This window comes from Chiloscyllium plagiosum, unplaced genomic scaffold, assembly GCF_037043375.1.
Source record: "Chiloscyllium plagiosum isolate Xiang-an unplaced genomic scaffold, Cpla_swu_hap1 HiC_scaffold_2, whole genome shotgun sequence".
Taxonomy (NCBI): Eukaryota; Metazoa; Chordata; class Chondrichthyes; order Orectolobiformes; family Hemiscylliidae; genus Chiloscyllium; species Chiloscyllium plagiosum.
Genome location: NW_028270140.1, coordinates 126350823 through 126363163, shown reverse-complemented (window position 1 = coordinate 126363163; position 12341 = coordinate 126350823). Strand labels below are relative to the sequence as shown.

At 41.7% G+C, this 12341-nt stretch overlaps 1 protein-coding gene across 7 annotated transcripts in view; it reads left to right on the top strand.

The window, feature by feature from the left end:
* The window catches only part of LOC122558001 (microtubule-associated serine/threonine-protein kinase 4-like), a 475290-nt gene that overhangs the window by 425442 nt on the left and 37507 nt on the right, over positions 1–12341 (top strand). For all 7 annotated transcript variants that reach the window (XM_043706362.2, XM_043706358.2, XM_088000634.1 and 4 more), the window contains 2 exons: positions 1531–1663; positions 8038–8203. In XM_043706362.2, coding sequence (XP_043562297.2) covers positions 1531–1663; positions 8038–8203 — 299 coding nt within the window. The remainder of the gene's footprint in view (positions 1–1530; positions 1664–8037; positions 8204–12341) is intronic.

Below are 12341 nucleotides of genomic sequence, written 5' to 3'. Positions count from 1 at the left end.
ATCCCAGTACAGAGGGACTGTCTTATGAACAAAAGGCTAAACAGGTTGGGACTTGACTCACGTGGAATTTAGATGAATGAGAGGTGATCTCATTGAAACATATCAAATTTTTAAGAGACTTCACACGGTAAATGCTGAGAGGATGTTGCCCCTCATGAGAGTGTTTCGGACTAGAGGGCATAGTCTCAGTTTAAAGGGGGGTGCCAATTGAACACTGAGATGAGGAGTTTCTTTTCTGTTGGTTGAGGGTCTTCATGCAATAGAGAGCAGTGAAGGCAGATATATATGTAAAGGCTTATAAATATGTGAAGCTGAGGTAGATAGATTCTTGGTCACTCGAAGAATGAAGGGTAATGAGGCAAAGGCAGAAAAGTGGATGTGAGGAATGTCATTTCCACCTATTGAATGGTGGAGCAGACTCGAGGGGCGAGGCGGCCTGTTCCTGTTCCTGTTCCTATCTCTTACCGAAGCAAAACTCCGGGAATCTGAAAGAAAATATGCAAAGATCACAAATCTCTGAGGGTGTGCACATAAATACTTAAGTTTATCCTGACAAAGGTTGAGCATGAAAGTACAATGCTCGAATATTATTCGGTGTAAGAGAATCTAGGGTGGCAATAACCGAAACGACACTATATGAAAGTGGAAATCATTGGGGATCAGATCATGTTGCAATTATAACTTGTTTACCCAGATGAACCTTTTGATGCGAGAACTGAAATGACCCTGCAGGATTACAGCAAGAAGTTCTCCGCCTGGACAGCCATAGTGTAGACAATGGTTGATCAAGTGGTGCCAGATGAGAAACGATAGGTTGGGATTTGTGGAATTGGATGTGAGACGTTACACTCTGCTGGGAACTTGAAACGTATTCATTGTAATCTCATAAAATTGTACTACTTTAGCTCCATTAAACATGTTTCGTATAAATGGTTGCTGTTAACGAGCAGCTCATTAAAGTGAAATTCTCATTGTTTTAGAGCTTGAGAAGCTTTTCAAAGCAGCGGCAGAAACCCTGCTCTCCAGCAGGGTTCATTCAAAACAGAGGTTGCTGGAAAATCTCAGTATGCCTGGCCACATCTGTGGAGTGAAATCAGAGTTAATGTTTCAGGGCCTTGAAAGGTCAGTGGACTTGAAATGCTAACTCTGATTTCTCTCCACAAGTATTGCCAGATCTGCTGAGCTTTTCCAGCAATTCCTGTTTTGTTTCCAATTTCCATCATCCACAGTTTTTTTTCGGTTAGCGAAAAATAATTCATTTATCTCCAGTATTTTCAACCACAGGTTTATATCAAATATTAGACTTATTTTGTGGTATTAATTTTTTCCCACTACCCCATCCCCACCCAAAATCTCAAGTGAGAATCTGTGCTTGGTTTTACAAATTTACTGTGGTAAAGTAATCATTTTCAGTGGCTTCCTTTCTCTGAGTTTGATCTAGTAATTGTTCAGAATTCCCTTGCCAGTTAAAGTTTTGGTTAGAAATGTACTTTAGAGGAACTGAATTATGCATTTTCCTTTTCTCTGCAGTTTGCTTGTAACATCATTGGGGCACATCAAGCTGACAGATTTTGGATTGTCAAAAGTTGGGTTGATGAACATGACAACTAACCTTTATGAAGGACACATTGAGAAGGATGCCAGAGAATTCTTGGACAAACAGGTGAGAGCCACATGGGGCTGTGTAAGGTAGTAGTTTTGCTGACTGGCATCCCTGCTGTCTCAGCTGCTCCATACTGTCGAGATTTGAAAGCTTGAAGCAAGATTCAACATGTCAACTACTTGAAAACAATATTCTTTTCCTTGTTGAGCCTGTCACATAATTAAATTCCACGGTTTAGAAACAGTCCAGATTACTTCTTCTGCGGAATGCTAAGCACAAATAAGGTATCGGACAAATATCAGATGCAGTAATTTGATGCCCAACTCAAGTTTTTCAAATCTCTTTGTTAGAACTTGATCTTTCACCTTTCAATAAAAAAGCTTCTTTGTGGTTAGACAAGCGTTCTGTATATAGGTGGTGTCTGATGACTATTGGTCACTTATTATCGATGGTCACATTTGTGAAAGAACATCCATACGTTCCATCAGGAATGTTTAAATTCTGCAAAAATGTCAACAAAATAATCAGAGTTGGATCATGCAACTTAGTTGAAACTACTCCCAAAATAAGTGAACTGTATCAATGATGCCCTTGTATCATTGCTTAGCTTAGCATTACACATCATGGAAAGAATTTATCTGGGTATTGAAGGTGTGATGAGAGATTACTATTTTTCCAGTTCTTGAGATGTTCAATCAGAAAATCTCTCTTGGAGCAAGTGACACCAACCAATATAAACCTAGTCAAACTTGAATCATTCTTGCAATAATTGACAGAGATTTGAATTCATAGTACGGAGGAACTCGAAAAATTGGAAACTAAACAGAAGGAAGGATTGAAGGAAATGTATAAAAACAAATGGAACATCGACTTAAAGAAAATTCAACAAGTAAATTCGTGTATGGTAGTTACACAAATCCTGACTATTTAGCTAATAGTGAGAATGAGGTAAATTTAGGAAAAAAAAATGAAAATGTATTCACTGCTACTAACTGGGATGTGGGGGTAAGACTGAGGTCCACATTCCCACTACATTTTCCCGCTTTCCTCTTCCCCTTTTTCCTCTCTGGGAATGTTCCGATTTGACTTAAGCAAAAATGTCAACTCGTTTTCATCCTTAAATAACAAAATGGATGCTTCTGCTCTCAAATGGTAAGCATCATTCAAGGAGTAAACAAAGACCCATCACAAAACAAATAGCAATCTATGCAGAATAATTCAAAAATCTGTAACCTGTGTTAAATCTCAGATTATGTCCCATTTCCGTTCAGCGCACTTTATTGCAGAATGACCATAATTTGGTCCCTGATATAGTTACATTTCCACTCTACTGTATTGCACGTATTCTGTTTAATGACTCATTTTGATGTACATGACAAATAATATTAAAAGGCTACTTGCTCCTTATGATTTAGTGCAATGGAAAGCACTTATATGTCTAGTTTCTATTAGGGCAGGATATAGTCTGCCATTTCTCTTCCATGATTGCTGTTTTTAGTGTTGTTGGTTTAAATATTTCTAATGTCACTGCTAGAGTGAGCAAATTCTATCATAAAGCAATTGAGGAAACACAGCAGTTTTACTGTAATATTTATCTCTATTCAATATATGTTTGTGTACATTTATTTGCTTTACGTCACCATTCCAATAGACTATATTCCTTACTATTGTAAGAAAAATGAACATTGCTTTATTACAGTATTGCTTCATTTGACAAAAATTCTAACAAACTTCTGTATTACGATGCAAAACATTTTTAAATGAATTGAAAAATGTAGCTAATGATTCAAAAGGCTGCTTTCAACGCTGCTTGTCCAATGGCAACTGGGCCAGTAGGCAGTTAAAATCAGGGCAGAGATATAAACCCTCCAATCCCACGGTGTTTTTGTGACCTGCCAATTGACAACTTGTTTTTTCTTTAAAAATGCGGACCGTGGCTCCTTTGCCAGGAAGCCTAGACACAAGTTGGGGGGGGCGGTAAGCCAAAAGAATCTGGAAACTTCTAGTAAATTTAATTCCTTGCCCACAAACAATCTCTACTGCCTGCTGTACTGTTGGGATTATTAAATTAGATCACTGGATGATGCCTCCTGTGAGCAAAACACACACTCATATCAAGTGGCCAGCGAGCTCTTTGAAGATGGACTGACCACCTTGACTCTACTGACAGGTTTAGCTGCTCACATTCATTGAAGGTATAAAATGAAAAATTGAATCTACTTGTCAGTAAAATAATCATGTGGTAAAACCACAAGGAGACTGCAAGCCATCCATAAGCTATCAAGTTAAGTGAACGTTTTCTGGGGTACACCTCCATTGTACTCAGTATTAAGCTCTTGAGTTCTGAAGAAAGGTCACTTTGATTTCCCCCCTCCAATGCTGTCAGACCTATTGAGCTTTTCCAGCAATTTCCATTTTTGTTTCAGATTTCCAGCATCTGCAGTTCTTTCAGGTTTTGTTTAAGCTCTTAGGAATGTGTGTTTAAACAACCTAATAACCTCCAATCATTGCTAACCCCAACTTTATCCATCAGTGATAGCTCTTATCTTTAGACACTCAGACATTCACAGCACAGAAGACAAGCTGTTCAGCTGATCATGTCCACACTAGTCAACAAAGATGTGACTAGATTAATCCCATTTTCCAGCTCTAGGGCCATAGCCCTGCAATTGAATATATAACTATTGCTGAGATGTTACAAGAGTTTCTGACTCAAAACACCCTTCCAAACATTGAGTGTGAGATTCCCACCACCCTCTGGGTGAAAAACATTCACCTGAATTCCATCTCTTACTTTAAATCTCTAACTCCTGGTTATTGCTGCTTCTACTAATGAAAAATTGTCTTCTTCTCCATCCTATCTGTGCCTCTTATAATCTTATACACCTCCATCAGGCCCCCACTTAACTTCAGGTTGTACATTTGCTCACTGAGCTGGAAGGTTTTGTTTTCAGACATTTCATCACCATGCTCAGTAACATGGTGAGCCTCCAGTGAAGCACTGGTGTTATGTCCTGCTTTCTGTTTATGTGTCTAGGTTTCTTAAGGTGGGTAATATCATTTCCGGTTCTTTTTCTCAGAGGATGGTGGATGGGTTCCAAATCAAAGTGTTTATTGATGGAGTTCTGGTAAGAATGCCAAGCCTCTAGGAATTCCCGTGCGTGTCTCTGTTTAGCCCGTCCTAGGATGGATGTGTTGTCCCAGTCAAAGTCGTGTTCTTCCTTGTCTGTATGTAAGGATTCTAGTGAGAGTGGGTCATGTCTTTTGGTGGCTAGTTGGTGTTCATGTATCTTGGTGACTAGTTTTCTGCCTGTTTGTTTGATGTAGTGTTTGTTACAGTCCTTGCATGGTATTTTGTAAATGACATTCATTTTGCTGGTTGTTTACATAGGGTCCTTTAGGTTCATTAGTCGCTGTTTAAGTGTGTTGGTAAGATCGTGGGCTACCATGATGCCAAGAGGTCTGGAAGTAATTTCAGAGATGTCTTTGATGTAAAGTAATGTGGCTAGAGTTTCTGGGTATGTTATGTCTGCTTGTTTGGGTTTGTCTTTGAGGAGAAAGTGAGGTCTGCAGATGCTGGAGATCAAAGTTGAAACTTTATTGCTGGAACAGCACAGCAGGTCAGGCAGCATCCAGGGAACAGGAGATTCGACGTTTCGGGCACAGGCCCTTCTTCAGGAATGAGCAGAGAGTGTTCAGCAGGAGAAGATAAAAGGTAGGGAGGAGGGACTTGGAGGAGGGGAGTTGGAAATGTGATAGGTGGAAAGAGGTCAAGGTGAGGGTGATAGGTCGGAGTAGGATGGAGGCGGAGAGGTCAAGAAGAAGACTGCAGGTCAGGAAGGCGGTGCCGGGCTGGAGGGATCCGGCTGAGACAAGGTGGGGGGAGGGGGGATGAAGAAACTGGTGAAGTCCAAGTTCATCCCCTGCGGTTGGAGGGTTCCCAGTCGGAAGATAAGACGCTCCTCCTCCGACCGTCGGGTTGTTGTGGTTTGGCGGTGGATGAGTCCAATGACCTGCATATCCTCGGTGGAGTGGGAGGGGGAGTTGAAATGCTGTGCCACAGGTTGGTTGGGTTGGTTCGTCCAGGTGGCCCAGAGGTGCTCTCTGAATCGCTCCGCAAGTAGGCGGCCTGTCTCCCCAATATAGAGGAGGCCACACCGGCTGCAGCGGATGCAGTAGATGATGTGGGTGGAGGTGCAGGTGAATCTGTGGCGGATATGGAAGTTTCCCTTGGGGCCTTGGAGAGAAGTGAGGGGGGAGGTGTGGGCGCAAGTGTTGCACCTCCTGCGGTTGCAAGGGAAGGTGCCGGGAGTGGTGGTTGGGTCGGTGGGGGGTGTGGATCTGACCATGACCCATGGTCTTTGAGAAATCGGTGGATTATGTTTATTGGATACCCGTTCTTCCATATACTTCCATATACTTATGGCTGTTCATAGTTCCTCGGTGCTGCAGTGTGTTGTGGCTCGTTGAAGTAATGTCCTGATGCAGCTCCGTTTGTGGGTATTGGGATAATTTCTTCTGTAGTTAAGTATTTGGTCTGTGTGTGTTGTTGTTCTATAGACGCTGGTTTGAAGTTCTCCATTAACTGTTCTTCTACTGTGACATTGAGGAATGGGAACTTGTTGTTGTTCTCCTCCTCTTTTGTGAATGTTATCCCTGTGAGGATATTGTTAATGATGTTGTAGGTTTCCACTAATTTCTGTTTTGTAATCGCAAAGGTATCTTCCAGGTACTGGACCCAAAGTTTGGATTGGATTGTTGGGAGGGCTGTTTGTTCAATTCTCTTCATTACTGCTCTTGCTAGGATCCCCGATATTGGTGATCCTAAGGGTATTCTGTTAGTTTGTTTGTAGGTCTTGTTATTGAATGTGAAGTGGGTGGTGCGGTACAGGTCCACTAGCTTGAGAATGCTGTCCTTGCTGATGAAGTTGGTGCTGTCCGGTGTTCGTGTCCTTGGTTCCTCTAGTAGTGCAGTCAGTGGTTCTTTGGTCAGGTTAATGTTAATTAATGTGAACAGGGCTGTTATGTCAAAGGAGACCATTATTTCGTCCTCTTCTATTTTGGTCTCTTTGGTGTTCAGGAATTCTTGGGTGGAGTGGATGGAGTGGCATGCATTTTCTACTAGATATTTCAGTTTTTGGTGGAGTTCCTTGGCTAGTCTGTATGTCGGTGTTCCAGGTAGTGAGACTATGGGTCTGAGCGGGGAGGGCCCTGGTTTATGTACTTTAGGTAGCCTGTAGTAGCGGGGTGTGTTGAATCCATCTGGTTTCATTTTTTGGAAGTCTGTCTTATTTAAGTGTCCTGATTTCTGAAGCCTTTTCAATGTGGATGGGATATCGTTTTCTAATTGTGGGGTTGGGTCTATTGCCACCTGTTGGTAAGTGTCGGTATCTGCAAGCTTTTTCAATGTACTCCATTCTGTTGAGAATGATTTGGACCCCATCTACCATCCTCTGAGAAAAGTAGCCAGAAATGAAGACCCATAAAAAGAAAACGGGACATAATGCCAGCATTTCACCGGAGGCTCATTGATGATGTTACCTAGCATGGTGACGAAATGTCTAAAAACAAACATTCCAGCTCAGCAAGCAAACTCACAACCTGAACCTCAACCTGAGCTCCAAATCTTCTCAAAAATCACCCCACTTAATTCCCTTAACCACACAACCCCAGGCTACCCAATCGTTCCTCATAATTAAAACCCGGCACCAGCCTGGTAAACCCATCTAGCAGACCCGCTGTCGAGGAAAGGCTGCCAGCATTCTCAAAGATCCATCCCACCCTGCCAATGTTTTTCTACAACCTCTATCATCAGGGAGAAGGTACAGAAACCTGAACACACACACACACACACACACACCAGCCTGTTTCAAAACAGTTTCTACCCTACTGTTATTAGAATACTGAATGGACCAACAAACTCTTAACCTTTGCCAGTACCTATGTTTTTGTTTTTTGCCGCTGTTTACCTATTATTTACTTCTCTATGCTACTTAACTATGTGATCTGCCTGTATTTCTCACAAGAAAACCTTTTCACTGTGCCTCGGTACACGTGACAATCAATTCAATTCAATTCAATTCATTCAAGAGGCCCTCTAGCGCAGTCACATCTTTCCCATAATGTAGTGACCAAAAACAGTTCTCCAGTTGTGGTTTAATTGTTACAGAGTCATAGTCATACAGCTCGGAAACAGACTCTTCGGTCCAACCAGTCCATGCCGAACATAATCCCAAACTAAATTAGTCTCACCTGCCTGCTCCTGGCCCATATCCCTCCAATCCTTTGCTACTCATGCATCTATCCAAATGTCTTTTAAGTGTTGTAATTATACCCACATCCACCACTTCCTCAGGAAGTTCATTTCATATGCGAACCACCCTCTGTAAAAGAATTGCCTCTTATGTCTATTTTTAAATCTTATTCTTTTGCAGGTTTGTGGAACTCCAGAATACATAGCTCCTGAAGTAATTCTGCGGCAAGGATACGGCAAACCAGTGGACTGGTGGGCCATGGGGATTATTCTTTACGAATTTGTGGTTGGATGTGTCCCTTTCTTTGGAGACACACCTGAGGAGTTGTTTGGCCAAGTGATTAGTGGTAAGCATCAAGAAATATCTGAATATGTGATCGTTGCCAAGGAGGGAGAGAAATCTAACATAAGACAGTGGTTTGAAGGCAGGGTTTTTTTACCCTCAGTAAATGCTAATATCAATGTCAATTTCAGTGTCTTTAGCTAAACAATCGATATCTACAAACTCAGGTTTATTTCAGTTTGCAATTTTTTGTTTTGAAAAATGATTTCTTTCATCCTTGCTGAAATATCGGATGTAGTCCACAGAGGCAGCCTGACAAGTTCTGTGAATAGTGCATCTATATACCCAGCTGGCTTAACTCAAAACGGATGTGGCATTTCGATTTTTTTTTTCCCTGAAACACTGCTTGCCTGACACTCTGGATACTTGGAAGGAATCATTTTGGGGAAATGTTACTCCGGTTTCTAGGGGGGAGTTTGTCTTCTTCCATCTGCATTGTTTCCAAATCAATTTCAAGAGGCAGCACCTATTTAAAGGGAAATTTTGAGGGAAAATGCTTGTTAATATAAATTCTTCTGCCAACAAAAGGTATTAGGAGTATCTGAGAATAAAAAAAAATGAAATGTTTGAAATACTTAGCAGCAGAAAAAGATAAAACAAGGGGTGACGGACCTGAAATGGAATTCTGATTTCCCCTTCCACAGATGTTACCACACCTGCCGAGCAGCTTCACCAGTTCCTGTCTTTATTTCAGATATCTAGCACTCCATTGCTTTTGTGTTAGCTAAGAATTGTGCCTTTGTTTAGGGATTCTGAATTCACAGGCGTCTGGTTCTGAGCCAGACAATTGCAGTTGCTATAATACTACAGCTGTCCAGAGAGACCCCAAGTCAATTCCATTCCATCTTGTTTTGTCATGTGCTCCAGAGTGAAAGAGGCTGTGGGAATTGAGTGATTAATTAAGAGCATTCTGAATGGCTGTTGGAGCGCAATTGCTAATTTACATATTCATGTATCATTTCCACATGATGTAATTACATTTATGGAGCAGCCTGCTGGCTAAACAAACCCAGAATAAATTTATTTCAACATTCTATGGTGTCCCATGGCCTTGAGCAGTTGTTAATAGAATTGCAAATTACGTTTGCAATAATAAATTTAGTGATTACTAATCTTATTTTTTTTGTTACTGAAATCCTATTAAATTATAACCTCTGATTCATGGTTCATTTGTATTTATAAAATATAACTATGCCTTTGCTCACAATTATTTATGATGCCACTGTAATTGGGTGCATCTGCCAACTATTTTGTAATTAGTGTTAATATTTGTTTAAATGATTCATTGTGCAGAGCTCAGTATTGTTCAGCATCATGTCAACAGCTTGAGGTGCAGAGTTCTGAATCAATAATAATAGCAACTTCAGTGTTTGTGAGACGGCACCTGGCTTCCTTTCAACATTGCCATTTTGTGCACAAGTGCAAAGTCTGTTACTTGGGCAAATTAGTTAATGTGGTTTTCAAAGTGAATGATCAGTCTCCTTTCTTAGGGCGGAAGTGGTGTTGTGGCAACGTCACGAGACAGTAATCCAGAACCCTGACCAGGGCAGATGGTGAAATTTTGAATTCAAGAAAATATAGAATTAAAAGCTAACCTAATTGCAGCCCCATGGCACAGTTGATTATAGTAAAATCTCATCAGATTCACTAATATATTTTTTTAGAGAAGGAAATCTGCCATCCTTATCTGATCTGGCCACAGTCTGAAATGGCCTAGCAAGACACTCCTTTGTATCAAAAACCAATAGACTATAAGATATCGGTGCAAATGAGGCTATTTGGCCCATTGGGTCTGCTCTGCCATTCGATCGTGGCTGACATGTTTCTCAATCCCATTCTCAAAAGAACAAAAAGTACAAAAGAGAAGTACAGCACAGGAACAGGCCTTTCGGCCCTCCAAGTCTGTGCCAACCATCATGCCCTAACTAAAAAAAAAACCTTCTGCCATTATTTGGTCCATATCCCCTCTATCCCCTTCCTATTCATGCCTTCTCCACATACCTCTTGATCCCCTTACTGATCAAGAAGATATCTAGGGATGCTGCAGTACTTGCACTTCTTTCGGTTTTTATTAAGAGCCTATCTATCTCTGTCTTGAATGCAATCAATGAACTGGCCTCCACAGCCTTAGAAATTCTTCCACATATCAGTTCTAAGAGGTTGCCCCCCCCCCCCCCCCCTCACTCTGCTGCCCCCAGGTCCTAGTCTCTCCTGCTGGTGGAAACATCATCTCCATGTCCTCTCTATCCGGGCCTCTCAATGTTCTGTAAGTTTCAGTGAGATCCCCCTCATCATTCCAAACATCATTGATTACAGACCCAGAGTCCTCAACCACTCCTCATGTAAAAAGCCCTTCATTCCTGCAATCATTCTTGTGAACCTCCTCTGGATCCCGTCCAAGGTCAGCACATCCTTCCTTAAATACAGGGCCTAAAACTGCTCTCAACGTTCCAAATACGGGGCCTTACACAGTCTCAGCTGTCCCCCTCTGCTCTTGTATTCTAGCCCTCTTGAAATGAATGCTGTCATTGCATTTGCTTCCCAACCTGCATGCTAACCTTAAGAGAATCCTGAACTAGGACTTCAGACTTTACTATAAAACCTTTTATAAAGTCTAAGGAAAGGAATGAAACCGTATGGACCAAAATACCTAAAATGAGAATGGCACACAGTTCTATTGATCCTGGAAGGCATTCTTGGCAACATCTGGAGGTTGGTGCCAAAATTGGGAGAGCTGTCCCACAGACCAGTCAAACAATAGCCTAAATATCTGAAGGGTGTGTTTCTGTGCTGTGCAATTCTATGACTATGCCTCTAAGTAGTCAGACTCATGAGATCACACCTGATAAGACAACATTCCAGGCCCTAACCCTGGATATATCCTGACCCATCAGTGCTGGTGGCAGTATGATATACAGTTGGAAAGGAGTTATCCTTGAGGTCCCAAGGCTTCATGTCAAACATGGGTAAGGAAACATTTTGCTAATTACCACCGACCGCACCACCTCTCTGATGAATCAGTACTACTCCATGTCGAACATCACTTGGAGGAAGCACTAAGGGTGTTAAGGGATCAGAATGTACTCTGGATGAAGGACTTCCTTGTCCATCACCAAGGGTGGCTTGGCAGTGTGATGCCTGCTAGAGCTGATGGAGTGCTAGGCCGCGTCTGCAACAAGTTATGAGGAACCAACAGAGAGTACTTGACATTCTCATCCTCAACTATCTGCCTGTCACAGATGTGTCAATCAATGTCAGAAGGTGAGGTACAGGTGACAGCACTTGTATTAAGGCAGCATTTGACCAAATGTGGCATCAAGGAGCCCTAGCAAAACTGAAGTCAGTGTTATTTAGGGGTGTAATTGTCTTCTGGCTGGAGTTAGACCTGGCACAAGGAAGGTGATAGTGGTTGTTGGAGGACTGTCATCTCAGCTCCAGGACATCACTGCAGGAGTTCCTCAAAATAGGCCTTTTCTAATCAACCTTTTCAGGGCAGGTAGGATTGAATCCAGGTCTCTTGGCCAAGAGGTAGGGACAGTAGCACTACCTTACAAGAGCTCCTAAAAGGCTAGTTCATCTCAGAGATATTTTTAATCAATCTGTTCAGATGTGCTATGACACACCTCCAGGGCAGATGGAATGGTCCAGAGGAAAAGTCACTTCTGCTGCACCACAAGAGCATGTAAATGTATTGCCTAAGGCCTAACCATTTTCAGCTGTTTCATTAGTAATCTTCCTTCCCGCATAACTCAGAAGTGGGAATATTTGTTGATTGCATAATGTTTGACACTATTCATGAAAACTCAGATACTGACGCTGTTTGTGTCATTATGCACCAAGACCTGGACAACATCCAGGTTTGAGCGGACAAGTGGCAAGTAGTATTTAAATCATACCATCTCCAACAAGAGGGAGGATATAATCATTGCTCTTTGATGTTCAGCATTGCCATTGTTGAACCCCACTATCAACATCCTGGGATTACCATTGACCAGAAAGTGAATTGCACTAGCTTTCTAAATGAAAGCAAACACAGAGCAAACTAGAGAAACTCTGCAATCCAGCAGCATCTGTAGAGAAAGAAAAAATTAATTGAATTGAATTGAATTTATTGTCATGTGTACCGACACGTGGACAGTGAA